Here is a 21,649-nt window from a genome sequence, read left to right on the forward strand (position 1 = left end):
AACAAATTTAGGCTGTATTTATATAATGTAAAATAAGTAATCACCATGTTTATTGTAAATAAGCTTAGCTGTAGCCCATGTATTGTCTATGCCTATGGCAAAAAAAATGTCTGTCACTGTCAGAAGAAAGTTGAAAAGGTCCAATATGTTTTCTGTTGTACTTTGTACATGATAAATTGTTTCAGCTTTTTATCAACCACCATTTCAGGGCATTGTTGAAACTGATGCAAAGCAACAGACATTTGGTGGAGGTGGACAGACTGATAGTCCGGTCCTGGATGAGTCTCATGACAATTGAGGAACTTGTTGAATGTAGCAACATTCTTAAGACTGAGCTGTTGGACATGCTCCACATCTTTATTATGAAGTCTCCACAGGAAATCGGCTACATCTCTGTACAGGTGAAACTACAGTATGCCACCAGCTATGCCACCAGTTAAACACGTTCCATGGTCATCATTGCACTCATACAAGTCTGTGTACTTTGCTTTCTATTTTACAGCATGTTACTGACATTATCTCGCACATCCAAGGGAACCTCATTGAGCAAAAATACAGGTGATTTATTTTCTTGGTGCATTAACACTTTAATTGCCCGGGGTTAAATAATCCATTACATTATAGCGCCCAGTCGATTTATAAACACGGGCCACTTTTACAGACGCACTGGATGTTGTTGTGAATGTGTGTAGCAGCTAACAATAACCACACCACTCTAAAGGCGATCAACAACGGGAGGTAAGAATAAATCTATCGCGACTGGACAGCGGAGGGCTGTCTTAACAGGATATCTTTTCGACGACGTTTCACTGTTGCGCAACATCGAGGATTGCACATCAGGCGCTCCCAGGCTGTGGAGCGATGCGATCCGTTTTCATATCAATATACTTCGTCTTTTGGATCAAACTTCGTCTTGCGTGTTACTAATAGAAAGGACAAAGAACTTCGTCCTGGGTAGGGGTGGGTCCCGAACGTCGGGACCAATTCGGTACCGAACCGAACATGCTCGAGTACCGGGTACCCATTACAATAATTCAATTTCGGTTCTCTCTATCGGTTCCTGGGTGACACCATGCACGCACGCACGCACGCACATAAAACAGCTGATTATAATCTGATCCTGCTACTCGGAGAGCCAGCAACAGAATGGACCGTGGTAATCGCTCTTGTCGCTCAAAAATATGGCTTCACTATAGTAGACAATCAAAGCAGTTGGCGTCCACTGTCCAGATGCCGTGGCCGCGGTGCTCGGCTCGCACACAATACAACAACAAAGTTAACTTCGGGAGAGAGCCCCCACAGATCTGCCCTTCATGCAACGAACGGCAGATCGATGAGCGCATGGGGGGTTTTGCAGCCTGGCGCACTGGCGCAGCTCCATGCGCGTTGTGGATCTCTCATTTTATGGAACGAACCGGAATCGGTACCGGACTCGAAAAAATCCTAACGATACCCATCCCTAGTACTGGGCGATGGGGTGTTTGTTAACGTGATATACTTGATTGAGTGGTCAATACCTTAATCAGCCACTTGTTTCTGTTTGTAATGATAGGTCCTTCAGCTTGGCTTATGGAAGCGAGTGTTTGGAGACAGCAGTGATGCTGCTAGAGAAGATCTGTAAAGCAGCCAGACCTGCCTACACCAAGAACAACACAGAAGTCCCTGTTGCATGCATGTGTCTGGTTGCCAAGGTCTCAGACTTTGTTGAAGCTTATGAGCCACAGGTACTGTATGTGAAACAAAAGACATTAATTATGATATTTTATATATATATATATATACATACACACACACACACAGGTCCATCTCAATGAATTATAATATTGTGTAAAAGTACATTTTCTTCCGTGATATAATTCAAAAAGTATTTAATACCTTTTTTTTGTTTTAATCTTGATGATTATGGTGTACAGCTCATGAAAATCAAAAAATCCTATCTCAATGAATTCGAATATTTTAACGAGACCACTAAAAAAACGATTTATTTTAAAGGACCTATAACATAAAATTCAACTTTTTCAATTTCTTTTGTGTTTTTGGGGCTCCCATATGTGTTTTCTATCCCCACAAATAACCAATTTTGAACAATCAGGCTTTCATATCATATTGGTGCTTTAATGGAAATTGCTCTCAGAAACAGCTCAACTGATTTTGGTCTCATCGTGATGTCATCAATGTCACCCTACTTTGTATAATTCCTCCTCTTCTTCAGTCTTCAGTTCCAAATTTGCATTTCCACTTTGTTTACAATGTCCACCATTGTTGATTTTCCAAGCTGGCATGGAATGGAAACAAGCCTGGTGTTATCTAGCATCAGTATTATAATGACTCAAATATTAAATAATCTGCATATCAGCACCCCCACCACCTCAGGACATTGTGGTACTGCAGCTAAAACTGCTTTCAAAGTCCAGAAAGAAATGACAAGTACTGGTTATATCAGAGTGGTGATTGAGGCTCAAACCATTAGAAATAAGTTTGAGGGACATAGACAATATGATATTAAATATTAAAAGCAGTTTTAAAATGCATGTTATTTGCGCTTTAAACAAGAAATATTGACCATCTGAAAAGTATTAATGTATGCAGTTAATACTTGGTCTGGGCTACTTTTGAACAATTATTTTCATCAATGGGGCGTGGCATGGAGGTGATCAGCTTGTGGCACTGTTGAGGTGTTATGGAAGCCACGGTTTGCTTTGATAACAGCCGTAAATTAATTTGTATTGTTCAGTCTTATGTCTCACACCTTCCTCTTGACAATACAACCTATGATTTAGGCCATGTTATCTGCATGGTGTTGGTCCACTGACAGTGAAAACTTAATAATGGTTTAAACACAGCCATCTTTTTAGAGTACACTGTGCTTCAGTATGTTGACGAGCTTCATGGAGATGCAAATTTTCCTTTCCAGCTCGATTTGGCACCTGCCCACAGTGCCAAAAGTACTAGTAACTGGTGTACTGACCATGGTATTACTGTGCTTGACTGACCAGCCAACTGGCCTGACCTGAACCCCACAGAGAATCTAGGTTGTATTTTAAAGAGGAAGGTGTGAGACATTAGACAAATTGATTTACGGCTGTTATCAAAGCGAACCTGGGTTTTCAACACCTCAACAGTGCCACAGGGTGATCACCTCCATGCCGCACCCCATTGATGAAATAATTTGTTCAAAAGTAGCCCAGACCACGTATTGACTGCATACATTAATATACTTTTCAGATGGTCGACATTTCTCGTTTAAAAACAACATTTTTAGTGGTCTCGTAAAATATTCTAATTCATTGAGATAGGATTTTTAGATTATCATGAAAATGAACTTTTACACAATATTCGAATTCATTGACATGGAGTGTGTGTGTGTGTGTGTATATTTATACATTTTAATTACATTTTATTCTGTTAATTCTCATCCTGGTTTTAGGATGTTGGAAAGGACCAGGAACGTGCCAAATTCTCAATGCTGTTGATGTCCCAGGCAATGACGACAATGAGACGATGGGTCAGTCAGTCCTTCAAGGAGAGGCTGCTGAATACGACTATTTCTTCCTTGTACCTGCACGCTAATATCACCACAGAAGAGACTGAAGTGAGTTGATAAAGAAAAATGGCCTCAGGACCGAAATGATAATATTCAATATTGTGATGGGTACCTAAATACCATGTGATCGATATGGATCATCATAGAAACAAGTGGAAGCAAGTGTCCATTTTAAAATAAACTAACCCTTGTTTGGTATCTACTGTTTGGTCTAGATGTGGAACAACACAATCTCCCTCAAATTCAATAATGAAGATTTCACTGAGCTATGGAGAAAAACCTTCACAATGGACTTTGAGGGCAAGCTTAAAAAAGTATGTAATAAAAATACATATTTTGTCCAAACAAATAAGAGGTGCATTTTCTTGTATTTATTAGTTTTGTTTAATGATCTCTTTTAGGAAAGTGCTTTGGATCAAATTGAATTCTACTGCTCAAAAATTGAGGAACTCATGACGTCCCATTCACACGTTGGCTCTATTGTTGAGAAATGTGCTCTTGAGTCCGTCACAGCCCTGTGTCAGGTATGAGGACCTCTTTATACATCATGTAGAATGGCAGAAAACATGTGTGTAAACAAATTAACCTCTGCACAGAAAATGTATGGAGACATTTCTAAAGTGTACATGAGTTATGTGCTGTTCTGTTTCACTTTGGCTGAAAAATCTAAAATGTAAAATGTATTCAGTTCTATGGTTTACCCGTTACATGGTGGCAATGTTTTATTTTATGTATTTGAAAGATGCAGTGTGCTCATTCATTCATACTATGTTTTATTTTCCTTTTGCAGAACAAGTCAGAGGGTAAAGTGTTTCAGAGGATTAAGATAAATTGGAAGTTCGGAAACCTCATTTCAGCCATTATCCAGAAATCCTGGCCAAAGGACAGTGGTGGACATTATCAGGACGAAGAGGGTGCCATCCTCAAGCATCTCCTTTCCTGGACAGCAGCCAAAGACATATTCCAGCTGCATGGTATCTACTCAGAATCAATCAAACACACAAACCAAATATTGAATGATTACAAGGCACAAAACTAGACTGATGTAAAATATAGTGTTCAGAATACTAGTACATTGCTGTATAAGACATTTACATAAATTGCCAGCAACGCTACTTTAAAACCCATTCTGGGCGGGAACCCCTATTGGTATCTTACCCCCTCAGGCCGGGCACCCATATTTGGGTTCTGTACAGTATGTACAGTATTCAAAAATGTAAAAATTCTGATGCTGCTATATAAATATTTGAAGTTTTTCAGAAACCTTAGGTCAGGATTTAGAGGCGTTTTTTAGAAACGGCCTTAGGCCTAAATGGGTTAACTTGCGTCGTAGTTGGACACTACCTGCATTCAAGTATTTTGTTCACTTTTCTCTTAGTTACATAAATATATGGCAAATAGGGAAACATTCTACAAAAATCTACTGTAAAAGCTGTGAGCTTGTAGATTGACTATTTTCGGCATAGAGGTTTGTTGTAGTGGGAAAATAGGAGGGGTTCCAATGAAGTATATCGGGTTTAAGTGGTTTATATCAACTTAAGCAACACTACTGCTACAGCTACTCGGTGCTACATCTTTTGATTGCCATGTGAATGTGTTCTCCGGCTTTATCATTGGTGGTGTGCAATAGCTTTTGACTGTTTTTGTATTTACAGGTGCTGAGGAGAAGCTTATCGAGCAGCTTTCCCAGGATGCCATGGGCAGAATTGCTGTAGCGATATCATCCTTTTCTGCCATCACCAATAAGCTGCTCCACGGAAACATCGAGATCAGGCTCCTCTCGCTCATTTTAGATCGGAGGGATGCCTTCGTAGAACTGCTGAGAATAGGTAATGGAAGCCTAACTTTCATGTGCATGAAAGACAAGGCAAGAGATTATTAGTTAACGTTTTTATTTATAGATTAAAATGTGACTTTTGACATTTGCAGACTGTCTCTCTGAGAACAAGCAATGTCAGGACAACGGCAAAATGAAGAGGCTGTTGCAGTGGAGACAGGATGAAGTGACAGCTGTGTACCATGAGAGGGAGCTGGTGGACGTCATGATAACAATGACTCGCAAGCTTGAGGAGCATATAACAGGTATGTTGGTATTTGGGATGGGGACACGGTTTAACCATCTACACAACAATTATTCACTATCTGTATAGGACTAATTAACTAACAAAATAACTTGTATAAATAATATAAATTATTCAATTACTTGGGATACTGTACAGTTCTAATTCATACAAAACGGTGCTATTCAGTATTTCCACCACAAAATCTATGAATATTAACTTCAAAGCCAACAGGACATTTATCTTATATACCCAAGTTATGTTTTGCTTTAATTTTAATGGCTTGGCTTTTAAAGTAAACAAAAGGCTGTGCTGATAGCTAGGGAGTTTCCAGAAATACAGATGACTGTTTAACTTAATTTGGACACCGTTCAGCTTGTAGTCCATAATGGGATGGGTTGGCTTTATTCGCTGCATTCAATACTGATACATATGCATATACTGTATGAAACATTTGCTGGGTTAAGGCTAGTGAATAGTGATGTGCTTTACAATGTTAAATTTGCAATGTTACTTTTTATAAATAATTTAATCTGATTATTGTGTACACAAGTTAACCAGCTAACCTTGACCACTCCAAGTGAACAGAAATGGTATTTCCTTGTTATTATATCAAGTATGTCAGTGTTTTGTTTTTATAAAAATGTTAAATTGATTTAATCTGTATGACAGTTGATGTATCCGACTTGGAGCAAAGACAGCAGATCAACATCGACACCATGATCTTGGACCAGTTCATGGAGGTTCGTCCATTTGACCAACCGGACTCCCCAACGGCCGGTGTGGTCACCTACTTCGATCTCGACGAAGAAGTCAGAGAAATGGCTGAGATTCTGCACACCTTCAAGGACAGTTACATATTCAAAGAGTGCTGGGAAAAGCAAGCCTCACTCGTCTCCCGCAGAGAAAGGGAAGCCGAGGACCCTGATGAATCTGGGGTTGCTGATTTGCAGGCGACACCGGACATAATTCACGATGACATATTCCAAGCGTGCTACGATGAGTACAACGTGATCTATGACGAGCTGAAGAACGGCAACATCATGCTTGGTGAGATCGACTTAGTCTTCAAAGAGTTCAGGGACAAGTACGCAGAACTCGCCCAAGACTTGGCCATCATGTGTCGCATTGATCCATTTGACGACAAGCGGTGGATCCAGGGAAGGGTTGAACAGATTGAGCAGTATCACCAGCTTCATCTGGCTGTGGAATCTGCCAAAGTCATCATGATGGTTAAGGAGACCCTTTGTCTTCAGGGTGACTTCAGGGTTCTACAGACTCTGCTTGAAGTTGTAAGTAGCCTTGTTTTCATGTACTGTATATCATTACTAGTGCATGTTTTAAATGCATTCTATAAAAACAATTGAGACCCCTGTCATTGGAGATCTGTACATTTATTTAAAGATGGAGTGCCATGATTTTAGCTTTTTTTGTTCTGCATGCGTCTATGGAGTTAACATTACTCTAATAGACCCACAGGTGTGGTTATAATATTCATATATGTCTTCCCTGTGTATTTTTGGTTTCTTCCTGAAAACTGAAAGCCTTTGAGTAAAATCGAAATAACATCATTTTAGTGACATCCTGTCCCTCTCACAGCTGTTGTATGAACATTATCATACAACAGCTGTGGGGGGGCTTTAACTTCAGGTGGGTGGTGCTATGGTGAAAACCAGGCATACTTGATGAACTGGTGGGTGTGGCCACATAAAACATAATTTTAACACTTTCTGTACACTTTTTTGGAAGAAATCTTCCTCCTAGTATAATCATAGTACCTGATGATCATGTTTTAGGCGGGGGAAAAATCTTCGGCACTCCATCTTTAAGATGTTAAAGAGGCATTAGGCATAAAACCGTTTTGGAGAACTGATTCTTGCTTTGGTCTTTAATTAACATAAATAATATGAATCTTTATTGTGTTGCTGTTATCCATGCATGTAATATATTTGGGCAAAGTGTTGACAATAATGTTGGCATCTCCTCAGACTCACGCAGACTTTCAGCAAGAGCACCTCAGTCGGATTGACAATGACTTGATGCAGGCCAAGATGGTTCTGGTGGACATCACAGAGCCTCGCAGACTGTGTTTACAAGAGGTGGGCCAAAGAAGACAGTTTGTCAACTGGGTGAAGGAAGCCCTTGAAGGTGAGAAGGATCAATAGCTAATATTAACGCTAATTATTATTTTAATGGTCATTCAGGCAAGTGAACAGTGGAAATGTGATCCATTTAATTTCAGATATCAACGAGCTGAAGGTGTTTGTTGATCTGGCCTCCATCTCTGCTGGAGAGAATGACCTGGATGTGGACCGTGTGGCCTGCTTCCATGATGCTGTACTTGGCTACTCGTCCATGCTTTATGACCTCAAAGCAGACGCTGGTTTTCAGGCCCTCAGGGAGGTACTAAAGAAGCTCTGGAGAGCTTTGGAGAACGACAGCAACCTGCCCAAGAAGCTGGTGAGAATAAATGTTCAATACTAAGAATAGTTATTTTTTCTTAACAGTATAAACTTGTACTTTGTAATATGACACATAGCAAACATTGCCCCGAATGTTTTCATGGAATGTTCATCCTTTTTTGCCGAATATTAGTCTATTATGACCTGCCCCGAATAGGGATGCTGCTAGGTGTAGCCTGGCATTAGCCAGATTCATAACACGGATTCCCCTATACGGGGAGGAACTTGTGAGCAGCGCAGGAATTTCACGACGGCCATGGCCGTCGTTGCCCCTCTCTTTGGCCGTGTGCCCCCCGAAAAATGACATGCCCATATGGTGCCCCAGTGGCTGACCGGCGCCCACAGCAGTTCATTTTACCGTTTTTCCTCTGCGCGATTTTCCAGTGATTACGGTAACCTTCCACAAACGTCTCACGCAAACTTGTATTGCCATTAGCCAAGTGGTTTGATTATTTTGCGTGCCTATAACTACCCCCACTGGTCGTCATGGCGCACGCACGCACGCACGCACACACTGTCTCAGAGTTATGCAGAGCTTAAAATTATGTATCTAATTATGACTGGCTGGCACCATTGATTGTAATGTTGTTTTGTGTTCCAGCGTGACACTGCACGCCATCTGGAATGGCTGAAGAATGTGAAGGACTGCCATGGTTCAGTAGAACTCTCCTCTCTCTCCTTAGCAACGGCCATCAACAACAACGGCATCTACATGATCAGTGCACAGAATGTTAAGAAGGTACATTTATTTTTTATTTAGCCAGGTTATTACACCCTGCACACAGACAGCACACAGACACACATTAAAACCTGTGACCTGACCAGTACAACCACAGCCCTATACTGAGCAGCTCCACTGGAGCAGTTAGGCATTCAGTGTATTGCTCAAGGTAACATCACTTAAGCCACTTTTTTTGTAATCAATTTACTGTGTAACAAAATAATCAATACTTTGCAGCCCTACTTGAAACCCGAGTTCCATTTATTTTTGGAACTTCTTCCCTGTCAAGACTGGGGGAAAAGAATGGTGTTGGTTTAGCATATGTTTGTTTAGCAAGGTCTGGCAGTGGATCAGGAAGTAGAGTGGTTGCTTGGGAAACGTTCCTGGTTCAATCCCCGGCTCCCCCTCTGCTAGTGTCAAAATGTATTTGAGCGAGACACTGAACCCCTAACTGCTCCTGATGAGCAGGGTGGTGCTGTCACTGCTGTGAATGGTTTCCTCTGACTTTGGTGTGTGAATGTAATGCACATTGTAAGCCCATTGCTCTGCTTTCAGTTGGAAAGCAATGGTATAATTTCTCGCAAAATGATCTTTCCAGAAGTAAGTTTAAAGGACAACTTTAGTTTTTTTCAACCAAGGTTCATGTTTTAGGTTGTTATTAGAGAAACTAAAAGGTGAGTGTTAATTTTCTTTCATTTGCTGCTTTCTTTCGTTTTAGGGATTTTAGCTCTTTTTGACAGGGGCGCGGGGGCATTCGAGCATGGGGCTAAATATGTAATTTTTTACCAAATTTGATGGTGATTTATTTATTTATTATTTACTATAGTCCTAATAAACCCCAGGAAATTACATCTGGCCACAGAAGATCACAGGATCTACTGAATGTGAAGGTAGCCTACTGGGGGAAGGCTTATACTGTGTGTATAGGCTCAATATGTCAGTTTGACACATTCAGTAGATCCTGTGATCTTTTCTGGCCAGATGTAATTTCTTGGGGTTTATTAGGACTATAGTAAATAATAATAAATCGCCATAATATTTTGTAAAAAATTACATATTTAGCCCCATGTTCGAATGCCCCCGCCCCCCTGTCAAAAACTGCTAAAATCCCCAAAACTAAAGAAAGCAGCAAATGAAAGAAAATGAACACTCATCTTTTAGTTTCTCTAATAACCTAAAACATGAACCTTGGTTGAAAAAAACTAAAGTTGTCCTTTAAGACTATGCCTTTCTTCTCAGTTGAGTCTTGACACAGCCTTGAAGCTGCAGATTCCAGAAGAACATGATGAGGGTCGGAACATGCGCTGCTACTCTCTGGAGGATCTGAGGGAGCTACAGAACAAACTCATGCTCATGTCTGGGAAAGGAGAGCAGGGGCAGTGTGAGGTGGACCGCTTTGCAGAGGTAAGACCTGCTAGTGACCACCAACCCAGAAGTTTAGTAGTGTACTCTTAAAACGGCAGATTTCTTTATTCTGAATTTTATTGATCTGATGGAATATAATTATTTTTCTGTTCAATGACAAAGCTAATTGTTTTTCTGTCGTCTTAGAAGCGGTAACATGCCATGACATGCATAATGTTCACAGTTGTGACGGAGACATCTCTTTGCACCCACTCAGGTTTTTTCCAGTATTCAGCGACTAGCTGAGGCATTCATTGCCCTGTACGCAGCTGGGAATCCTCTCTTCAGGCAATGGGAGGCCCACATCAAATGCAACTCGAGTGGCACAGAGCCCAGCATCGTCATGGATTTCAACCTAGACTGTGCAGTCGGTGTTACCTTTGTGGATGGCATTGTGGAGGAGCAGCTCCCTGAACTTTGCAAGAAAATGGAGAAGTGCTTCGACTACTGGATGGACTTCGTAAACAAACAGAGGTCGCAGCATTACTACCTGAACTACTACACAGCAGAGCAGATTGTATACCTGTGCAGTAAGCTGACACAGGAAAACGCCACTCAGTTGGAGGACCAACTTCTCATGATGCTCTCTTTCGTCAAACCAAACTGCACAGCCTTAGATTTGAGGGAGGTTTGGCACAAACTCCAGTATGAAATCCTCACCAAACCACGAGAGATAAACGAGGACATCGAATATCAGACATTTGGAGACGTTCCAGTCAATGCGCAGGCAGACCCAGATGCAATGGCTGATTGTGATCCTCTACCAAGTCTTGTGGAAGCAGCGAGTGGTTGCCAGAAGTTTGACCTGATATGGAACGCCTACATGAACGACATGAAGAACTTCCTTCCAGACATGCTCGACACTAGAAGCCTTGGAAGACTGCTGGAGATACTGGCCAGCGTGGAAGATGAGCATGCAGAGGGCCTTTCTGAAGAGAACAACGACACTTGTGTGAAAAGAAAGATGCCCAAAGGTTTGTCCACCGGGAAGCCAAATCTTATAGTCTGTCCACACGACGAGGTCTTGACCTCGTGCATCTCCATCTACATGAGCAGCGAGGACGAGGTGCTGCCCACATGCGACGAAGTCCTCCTGTGCAATTCGTCCACGCCTTATGAGCACGTGGAGCTGTTCTTCAGACGTTGTCTCACAACGGGCTACAGGGGACAGAAGATACACACTCTGCTGTACGGGGATCAGCTGAACTACGAAGTGAGCTCCAAAGTCGAGAGGTTCTTCCGTCGAATGGAAATGCAGAGCAGGAAGGACTACAAACTGGTCATCGTCTGCAGCTCGGACAGAGAGCACGCCTACCTTCCTTCTGCCTTCAGCCAGTACAGATTGCACATGGTTCCCCAGGAGCCATTGGTCCGCATCCAGAAGTACCTCCGTCGACACTACACTGTCCCAGCGGATCAAAGCAGCGCTGCGGCTGTGTTCAGAGACAGAATGTGCGTGCGAGTGGTGTCGTCCAAAAGAGCTGGTGTTGGTGAGTACACATCTAAAGATACTTATTAACATTTTGTGCAGAGACAGTTACTATTTCATTTCTAAGCATGTTGATGCATGGTACATATATTAATGACTTGCTATTGAAACATTTCAGGCAAGTCTCTCTACACCAAGAGGCTTTGTGAAAAACTGAAATGCTCAACCAAAAGGTCATCAGTGATGAAGTGCATTCGCTTGATTGAGCCAAAGGTCGACGAGAATGTCATTCTTCAGTCTCTTCTCAACACCTCCAAGAAGGATGAGCTGACAATCTTCCATTTTGATGTCACATCATCGGTAATGATTGTAATGCAAAGGCATTTTTAACCCATTAAGACCTGAGGCCGATTCTAAAAAGAATAAAAAACAGTTAATTGAGTAAGGGTAAAAAAAAAAAAGCTTTATCGGTGGTTTTCAAACCTTTTCATGTCAAAGACCCCCCAAATGAGTTGTTTTAGCCACCAACCCTCCCTTCAAGAATATTTTGTTTCAAGAACCCCCTCAGAAATATTTATAATATATTCAAAGATTTGACAATTTCTCGAATGAATTAAAAACTGTCTTGTTTATCCTAATTAATTAAACATCCTTCTTGTTTATCCTAAAGGTGCGGAAAGGCCTCCAAGAATTCCTTTTCAAATTGCTGTTTCTTCGTTATCTGATGGACTCGGAGGGAAAGATGTGGAAGTGCAGCAACAAGCAGCTCTATGTTATCGAGAGCTTAGAATCAACGACAAATCTTCCACGCAACACTTCACGTCAGGTACATTTTCCCTCACAATATATATATTCTTTTAGCTTTTTCTTTTGTCTAGCATTGATTTTCAACTTCTCATTTATCCTCTTTTGTTTTGGTCATAGACCCGGGATGAGAAAACGTCTTTCATAGACGTGTTCCCAAAAGTGGTCTGCCAATCACCAAAGGAGGTGCTGATGATCGAGATGAGGAAGGAAGATCATCCAACAGTTGTGAATCCTCTGGACCCACTAATGGATGATGGAGAATTCAGAAGTCAAGCCTTCCAGAGACCATACCAGTATCTCAGTCGGTTCCATAACGGTGTGGATCTGGACACCTTCATGTACCAGGGCGTCGAAGGCTCTCACGAGGAATGCCTACAGATGCTTCTCATGTACTGCGGCATTATTGACCCCTCCTGGGCAGAATTGAGAAACTTTGTATGGTTCTTGAACCTCCAGCTGCAAGACTGTGAGACGTCCGTGTTCTGCGACATCGAGTGCACTGGTGACACTCTGAAAGGATTCAAGACCTTTGTGGTGGACTTCATGATCCTGATGGCCAAGGACTTCGCCACACCATCACTCAGCATCTCTGACCAGAGTCCCGGGAGACTGCAGACAGACCTTCCCTCTAGGTCCGAGGAAGACTTGGCCCCATTTCTGATCAGGAAGCGATGGGAGTCGGAGCCACATCCGTACATATTCTTTAACGATGACCACGTGTCCATGACCTTCATTGGCTTCCATCTTCGGCCTAATGCAGATAACCGCGTAGATGCTATTGATGCCACCTCAGGAAGGGTGATAAAACGAAACATCATGACGCTGGAGTTGTATGAAGGTCTGAAGCTACAGAGAGTCCCTTTCAACATTGACTTTGATGGTCTATCCAGGGGGGAGAAGATAGAGAGACTATGCAACGTACTTGGAATCCAGTGGCCTCTTGATCCAGACGAAACTTACGAGCTCACCACCGACAACATCTTGAAGATGTTGGCCATCCACATGCGCTTCAGGTGTGGCATCCCTGTGATCATAATGGGGGAGACTGGGTGCGGGAAGACTAGGCTGGTTAAATTCATTTGTGAACTACGGAAGAGTGGAGTGGCCACGGAGAATATGAAACTGGTCAAGGTGCATGGAGGAACAAGTTCTGACATGATCTACAACAAAGTCAGAGAGGCGGAAGCGATCGCTTTAACCAACAAACAAGATTACGGCTTTGACTCCGTTCTCTTCTTTGATGAGGCCAACACAACAGAGGCAATCGGCAGCATTAAGGAAGTCCTCTGTGACCAGACGGTTGAAGGGGAGGGCTTGATGCCCCACTGTGGATTGCAAATTATAGCGGCGTGCAACCCGTATCGAAAGCACACAGATGAGATGATTCAAAGGCTAGAGTCTGCTGGTCTCGGGTACCGAGTTCGAGCTGAAGAGACGGATGAGAAGCTCGGATCCATTCCACTGCGCCAGTTGGTTTACAGAGTTCAGGCATTGCCACCAAGCATGATCCCTCTAGTGTGGGACTTTGGACAGTTGAACGATCACACAGAGAAGATGTACATCCAACAGATTGTACAGCGAGTGGTCGAGGTCAATGAAATGCCTGTGGACTACATCAAAGGCATCACGGATGTTCTGTCAACCTCACAGAGGTACATGCGGACGAGGAAGGATGAATGCAGCTTTGTGAGCCTGAGAGATGTGGAACGCTGCATGCAAGCATTTGTGTGGTTCTACAAGAACCATGACATGCTTTTTGAGGAGCTTGAAGTGTTTGAGAAAAGTCTAAATGCTAACAGGCCCAGCGCAGGAGACCCTGTGCTGTGGTCCCTGATTATGGCTGCGGGAGTGTGCTACCACGCTTGCCTAGAAGACAAGGAGGAATACAGACAGGAACTCAGCAGGAAGCTTCCTCCAGAGTACAGTCCAATGAGAGTTATGCAAGAAATCTCACGTATGCAGGATCTACTTTTGAGTGGTGTGCCAAAACAACAGTTGCAAACAATCGCAAGAAACAATGCGCTGAAAGAAAACGTCTTCATGATGGTGCTCTGCATTGAACTACGAATCCCCCTCTTTTTGGTCGGAAAACCCGGAAGTTCAAAGTCTCTGTCTAAAACGCTGGTGGCAGATGCAATGCAGGGCCAGGCCGCCCACTCTGAGCTCTACAAGAAGCTCAAACAGATCCACTTGGTGTCCTTCCAGTGCAGCCCTCACTCAACGCCAGAGGGCATCATCAACACTTTCAAACAGTGTGCTCGCTTCCAGGAGGGAAAGAACCTGACCGAGTACATTTCCGTCGTGGTCCTCGACGAGATCGGCTTGGCGGAGGACTCCCCTAAGATGCCCCTGAAAACTCTCCATCCCCTGCTGGAGGAAGGTTGCATTGACGACGAGCCGCTGCCACACAAGAAGGTTGGATTCATTGGCATTTCTAACTGGGCCTTGGACCCTGCAAAGATGAACAGAGGCATCTTTGTCTCCCGCGGTGACCCCGACGAAAAGGAACTCTTTGATAGTGCCAAAGGCATATGCTCATCCGATGCCATGATTCTAGACAAGGTTAGGGATTTCTTCCAGCCATTCGCCAAGGCCTACTTGAATATCTGCCGCAAACAGGGAAAAGGCTTCTTTGGTCTGCGCGACTATTACAGCTTGATAAAGATGATTTTCGCCATGGCAAAGGCCTCTCAACAGAAACCCAGTGCAGAGCAGATTGTGGAGGCAGTGTTGAGAAATTTCAGTGGCAAAGATAATGTGGACGCAGTCACCGTCTTCACCAAAAAGTTGAAGATGACACCCAACCTAGAGAGCATCAGCACCATTGAGCTGGTGAGACAAAACATTACAGCAATCGGACAGGAGGAAGATTGCAGGTACTTGCTGGTTCTAACGAAAAACTACGCAGCCCTCCAGATCCTGCAGCAAGCCTTCTTCTCGGAAGGCAGCCAGCCCGAAATCATCTTTGGCTCGAGCTTCCCCAGGGACCAAGAGTACACCCAGATATGTCGCAACATCAACAGAGTGAAAATCTGCATGGAAACGGGTCAAACCGTTGTGCTCCTGAACCTGCAGAACCTTTACGAAAGTCTGTACGACGCCCTCAACCAGTACTACGTCTGTCTCGGAGGACAGAAATACGTAGACCTCGGACTGGGAACCCATCGTGTCAAATGCAGAGTGCATAAGGACTTCAGGCTGATTGTCATTGAGGAAAAAGAGGTGGTCTACAAGCATTTCCCGATCCCTCTCATCAACCGACTGGAGAAGCATTACTTGGACATCCACACCGTCCTCCTTGCTGAGCAGAAGAGAGTTGTGAAAGAGTTGGAAACCTGGGTCGCACAGTTCATCTCCCCCAACACTCAACACGCAGCGGTGCCTCAGACACACAAGTACCTGCCGGCGGATGTCTTCATCGGCTACCATTCAGACACGTGCGCTTCCGTGGTCCTCCAAGTGATAAAGAAGCAAAGTGACGTGGAAGCATCGGACCATGACCGAAGGTTCCTGGATGAGGCCAAACTCGTACTGCTCAAATGTGCAACGCCTGACTCTGTGGTGCGTTTAGACTGCATGGGTCTCCCCAAAGTCGAGAGCGACTATCTGGCGAGGGTCTACTTTGACGAGCAGAAAAACAGTTGCTTAACTGACTTCATCCTGGCTCACATGAATCAGGATTCCTATGGCCTGGCCTTCTTCACAGAGGTAATATTACATTTGTCATATACTGTATATGCTTAGATTTGCTTTTGTAATCTCTATAATACCCTGAACGTATCCAACTTGTCTTTGCTGATGCTTGTAACTCTAATCCACAGATGACAACATTCTCCAGACTTCTGACAGTATCTGATTTGGAGCCACTGGATCAGGGGTGTTATGGCGTGGAGCTTCTCTCGCTCCAGCAGTTCGACACAGAACACTCATTCCTCAAGAAGATCAGGTCTATTAATGGGTCTCATCCATATTGTTTGCAGTTCTGCACTCAGAATCTGACATTATGTTAATGTAAAAATCTCCTGTCTTCCTACTGTAGGCATTTCCTCACAACTGGAAACGGCCGCATGCCTGCACCTGGCAACAGGCTCCTCATCATACAGTGTGATTATGATGAAGATTCTCAGAGTGCCAAACTGATCGCGTCTGCAAAGTGAGTTGTTTGCAAAATATTTATCAACCCATTAAGACCTGAGGCATTCTCCAAATGCCTTCCAAATCAATAGTCAAGTGATTTCCCCCCCCCCCCCCCCAAATATTCTAAAATAGGAGATTTCCATACTCGCAGCACTACGCGAAGTGACATGCTGTGAGCTTGTTATTTTTGAGAATCAAGAGTTTTCTATGTTGCTCTATATATATATATGTATATATAGCTAAAATGCCATAGATGCTTCTTTTGTCATGTTGTGTTTGATTGTTTGACAGGTATTCAGCCATCAATGAAATCAACAAGTCAAGACAAGAGAACACTCAAAGCAACGTGTTTGTCTACTTCATCACCAAACTGCCCAGGATGGAAGGAGAAACTCCCTATGTTGGCTTTCATGGAGGTGAGGTCAACACGACTTAACTCAATTCCCTGTCATCCAAGCTTCCAAAATTAGTCATTGATTCTATTAACTACTTTAACCATTACAGGGCCCTGGAGTTCAGTGCATATTGACGACCTCAGAAGATCAAAGGATATCGTGTCTGATATCAAAGCCTTGCAAAATCTGACAATCAGTCAACTGTTTGAGGAAAGGAATCAGCCTGAAGGTAGAAAATATTGATTAAAACATCTCTGTTGTTGGGTTGAAGTAACTTTAAGGAGTAGATCTTTTTTTGTTTGTTTTTATCGCATTCCTAAGCCAATAATTTGATGACCGGCTTCATGGGGTGTGTGATAGAAAAATGTAAAAAGTAATCTTTTGGGTAAACTACAGTACTCTTCTAATGTAAAAATGTGGCCTAAAATCACAAATTTGATATTTCATACAGCTATGGAGGTCGATGACTTGTACTCTGAGACGGAGCAATGCGAAGAGGAGCCTGCAGGCCGTCCTGTAAGTAAAACACCTGTAAACACCTCAAATACAGCACCTATAAAAACAGGTCAAACATTGGCCAACTTGTCAAACAATATAAAAATGTATCTGTAGAACAGAGTCTCCAGTGCAAATTATTTTGGCCTGTTAAGGTTAAGAACCTCTGACTACAGTAGCTACTTGTTTTTATGTGAAGTGTTGCTTGTTTCTCTTGAAAACGTGTGGTACCTTCTACTAGCAGGGCTGTGAGAATATCCTGGACACCACAGGACTAGTGCGGAGCTGTGTGCAGAACGCCGTGGGAATGCTGAGGGACCAGGTGGACAGTGGTTTCCGCAGCACAAGAAGAGTAGAAATCCTGCTCGCGCTCCTTAACGACCACGAGGAAATCAACGGTAATATTCTCTTTGTTTGGCAGGGTTTTTTTTATTTATCTCCTCTTGTCCAAGACCTCACAGCAACCAATATTATTGTTATTTATTCATTATTCTCATCAGTGGAGTTTCTGAGACTGGTGAAGAAGCGCCTTCACTCGTCATTGGTGACTCAGGACGGCAACACTTTGTCAAAAAGTAACTGGGTCATTAAGGAGGCCTCCAACATCGATGCACTGCAGGAAGGCGGGACGTTCAGGTATTAAGATATATAATTAAGATATATAATATATATATATTATTTTAACCCATTCTGACCTGAGATCAGATTCATACGAGGTTTCCGCCGGACAAACACTGGGTCTGATGAACCCATTCTGACCTGAGATCAGATTCTAAAAATGTCAGTCGCTCTTCGATTTTTCAAAAATAGCAGACCTACAAGCTCGTATCGCGCCACTCGGTGGCGCGATATGAGCTTGTAGATCTGCTATTTTTAAATAGCTAAAGCATAACATGATGCTGACACCAAAATGGGTGCCCGGTCAGAATGGGTTAAAGCAAACATTTTTAACTCAAATCTTTGCTTCTGGGCGTCCCTGGAACAAAATACTTTGAGATGGGTCGGCGGCCGAATACATACAATTCTGGGGGGTGCTTGACATGAAAAGGTTTGAGCAGCACTGATATACAGTAGCAACATAGGTTTTTCAGCAAACTGATTTAGAAGACATTTTGAATTGGCCCTAGGTCTTAACGGGTTAATGCAGCATACTGAGGATCAGGAACATCGAACGGTTTCTTCATCTAAAGCTTGCAACACTGTTTGGACTCTTGATAGACACACCCTGTGGAAGCGTGTCCAAGCTGCCGTCGTTCCTTTCCTGGCCCAGCTGGTCTCCATCATCGACCATGATCACAACCTGGATCTCCTGCTGGACACCAACTCTGGTGACCCCCTGAAGAAGCTGTGGTTGGACATCTTTGGCAACGAGAAACTGTTGCCGTCCATGACGCTGGACCGCAGGTTAGTGACTGTTGGAAGTCTCATCCATGACGCTGGACCACAGGTTAGTGACTGTTGGAAGTCTCATCCATGACGCTGGACCACAGGTTAGTGACTGTTGGAAGTCTCATCCATGACGCTGGACCGCAGGTTAGTGACTGTTGGAAGTCTCATCCATGACGCTGGACCACAGGTTAGTGACTGTTGGAAGTCTCATCCATGACGCTGGACCACAGGTTAGTGACTGTTGGAAGTCTCATCCATGACGCTGGACCACAGGTTAGTGACTGTTGGAGGTCTCATCCATGACGCTGGACCACAGGTTAGTGACTGTTGGAAGTCTCATCCACGAAGCTGGACCACAGGTTAGTGACTGTTGGAAGTCTCATCCACGAAGCTGGACCACAGGTTAGTGACTGTTGGAAGTCTCATCCACGAAGCTGGACCACAGGTTAGTGACTGTTGGAAGTCTCATCCACGAAGCTGGACCACAGGTTAGTGACTGTTGGAAGTCTCATCCATGACGCTGCATGGACCACATGTTAGTGACTGTTGGAGGTCCCGTACATGACGCTGCATGGACCACATGTTAGGTTGGAGGATCCCCAGATCATAAGCTTAATATCCAACATTGTTTTCTCACTCGACAGTAAAGAAACCAACATACAGTAGTAGTATAGTAAGTGTATACAGGGTATTTACAAATTTCTAACCATTTAAGGACTTTTAATACGAAATTGGCCAAATTGTCATATATTATGTAAGAATAAACTTTGTGAAAATAGACGATCTATAAATTACCTATTTTACAATGGGTGGTCCCCAGTTCAAATATGATTTATTTTGGGTCGGTCACAGCCTGAAAAGTTTTGGAACCCTTGATCTAAAGCCTGCACAGATCTCTACAGGCTTCTACAGGCTCGGGAGGAGGTTGAGAGGTAACTTGGGAATCAGAAGGTTCCCGGTCCATTTACCAGTTTTCTTATCTGTGTCTACATATGATCGCCTATTTATGCATTTTTTTGTATGCTTTGTATGCTTTTTTCCCCATCTCCTCATAACACTCATCTCCATCCTTCTGTCTCTGTACATGTACTGTATCATCACAGCTCAGAGACCAGGACCATCCTGGTACAGAGGCACATAGGCCTGGACCAGAACGTGGGCTGCAGCATGCCTTTCAGCTGGAGGATCAAGGACTACCTCGATGAGCTCTGGGTTCATGCCCTTCAACATGAAGGTATTTGACACAAAATATTGATTTGATCATTATTAGCTTACAAGCTCCTGCTTCCATTGGCACATTCATCAGAGGCAGACGAGCAGTCTGTTATTTCCTGATTAGCAGACTGTTGCTCAATAACAGAGCTAAGTTCATTGATCAATCAGAATCGAGTATTCAACAAAGCGTTTTAATAATGCAATTCATAATTTCCAATTGTAACATTACTCCAATACATCTCAAAAACAAATATTGTACTTTTTACAAGAAAAACATATGAGTACTGTTGTTTTCCCACCATGCACTGACTTCATTGTCCACTAGGCCAAACCCAAACTCAGTTTGAAGAGTTCTTTGGGAAGACTCCACTTGGCAGATACATTGCAAAAGCAGATGCCGAAACGCAGATGGAGTTTTTCCAACGATACCTGCAGGATTTCGTCTCCATGACCATGAATGTGACTGGCAAGGAAGATGTTCTGGTAATCACGTCTTTCCATTCAAACTTCTAGTGATGGCAACACTGCTCCGTCAATCAGAAGTTCATTAGGGTCATTAATAAGCCATCTAATAATAATTCCAGGATGGTGTAAATATTATTTCATACTTTGTTTCCCATTGCAGCTCCTGTGCGGTGCATTAAACTGCAGTGTCAATGAGCTGCGACTGCGCCTCAATGCAACAGATAAAGAGCTGATCTCTCTCTCATGGGTCCATGCCGCCTACCATGAGTTCAAGAACCGACTGCAGAACCTCTCCAGAATGCTCACCATTGAACCCAGCATGGCACAGGCCCTCCTGAGAAACACCCATGCCAGAGAGGGGATGGAGCTTGTAAGCCTCAAAATAGCTGTTCTTTGTGGGGGGGGGGGGGGGGGGGGTTAATGCTTGAAATCTCAGTGTATTTGGGAGTATTTTGATGGGGTGTTGATATTCTGAAACCATTTTTGTACAGTCCCTCCCAAATGTATGTTATGTTTGCAGTATTTGTTTGCAGTATTTGTCTTTGGTCTGAGGTGTCCTCTTTTTTTACTGTGTTCCCTCTGCCTCCTGGCAGATTCTCGATGTATACGCCGCTGTGGCCTGCCTGGAATTCCTGGAGCCTCAGGAGCTGAACACTGATGCCCAGAGGCAGGCCTGGCTCAGGCAGGTCAAGAAGCTCCAAGTTCCCATCGAACTGATCTGCTCTGAAGACAGCATGAGACACTATGGAGCCAGGAGCAGGGACATGGTCTGCAGGGTCCAGTGAGTGCAACTTCAGTAACTTGGGGCTGCAACCATCCATGTATTTCTTGACAATAATCTGTTTAATTTGATTAATCGAATAGAGTGTGCTTACGTGTGTGCGTGCGAACAATTCTATTAACTACTGAAGTGTAACTTTATACTTCATCAGACAAGGTTGTCATGCAAGAAATAATGAAAATGTTAGATCTACAAGATCACACCGATGTGTTGTGAGCAAAAATAGGCCCAAGCCCAAAATAGGGATTGATTATGAATTGATTATTTTAGATAATTATATATACTTTTTATATCAATTAAATTAATGAATCAATTAAATTATAGTTGACTGTTGCAGCCCTAGAA

General features: G+C 43.2%; 1 protein-coding gene across 1 annotated transcript in view; it reads left to right on the forward strand.

Annotated features, from left to right (window-relative positions):
• The window catches only part of LOC310869819 (E3 ubiquitin-protein ligase rnf213-alpha-like), a 55,604-nt gene that overhangs the window by 12,870 nt on the left and 21,085 nt on the right, over positions 1-21,649 (forward strand). Inside the window, exons 15-44 of the mRNA XM_083780759.1 lie at positions 209-401; positions 503-558; positions 1,553-1,724; positions 3,428-3,592; positions 3,760-3,858; positions 3,946-4,068; positions 4,335-4,518; positions 5,200-5,373; positions 5,474-5,626; positions 6,277-6,896; positions 7,593-7,752; positions 7,847-8,064; positions 8,668-8,805; positions 10,027-10,191; positions 10,409-11,681; positions 11,799-11,980; positions 12,291-12,446; positions 12,545-16,135; positions 16,249-16,373; positions 16,467-16,580; positions 16,856-16,980; positions 17,069-17,188; positions 17,411-17,475; positions 17,699-17,852; positions 17,955-18,090; positions 18,673-18,858; positions 19,947-20,077; positions 20,384-20,541; positions 20,684-20,893; positions 21,117-21,304. Of these exons, the coding sequence (XP_083636885.1) occupies positions 209-401; positions 503-558; positions 1,553-1,724; positions 3,428-3,592; positions 3,760-3,858; positions 3,946-4,068; positions 4,335-4,518; positions 5,200-5,373; positions 5,474-5,626; positions 6,277-6,896; positions 7,593-7,752; positions 7,847-8,064; positions 8,668-8,805; positions 10,027-10,191; positions 10,409-11,681; positions 11,799-11,980; positions 12,291-12,446; positions 12,545-16,135; positions 16,249-16,373; positions 16,467-16,580; positions 16,856-16,980; positions 17,069-17,188; positions 17,411-17,475; positions 17,699-17,852; positions 17,955-18,090; positions 18,673-18,858; positions 19,947-20,077; positions 20,384-20,541; positions 20,684-20,893; positions 21,117-21,304 (9,534 nt within the window). The remainder of the gene's footprint in view (positions 1-208; positions 402-502; positions 559-1,552; positions 1,725-3,427; positions 3,593-3,759; positions 3,859-3,945; positions 4,069-4,334; positions 4,519-5,199; positions 5,374-5,473; positions 5,627-6,276; positions 6,897-7,592; positions 7,753-7,846; positions 8,065-8,667; positions 8,806-10,026; positions 10,192-10,408; positions 11,682-11,798; positions 11,981-12,290; positions 12,447-12,544; positions 16,136-16,248; positions 16,374-16,466; positions 16,581-16,855; positions 16,981-17,068; positions 17,189-17,410; positions 17,476-17,698; positions 17,853-17,954; positions 18,091-18,672; positions 18,859-19,946; positions 20,078-20,383; positions 20,542-20,683; positions 20,894-21,116; positions 21,305-21,649) is intronic.

The sequence above is a fragment of the Protomyctophum parallelum genome (genome assembly GCF_964188405.1).
Source record: "Protomyctophum parallelum genome assembly, chromosome: 13".
Taxonomy (NCBI): Eukaryota; Metazoa; Chordata; class Actinopteri; order Myctophiformes; family Myctophidae; genus Protomyctophum; species Protomyctophum parallelum.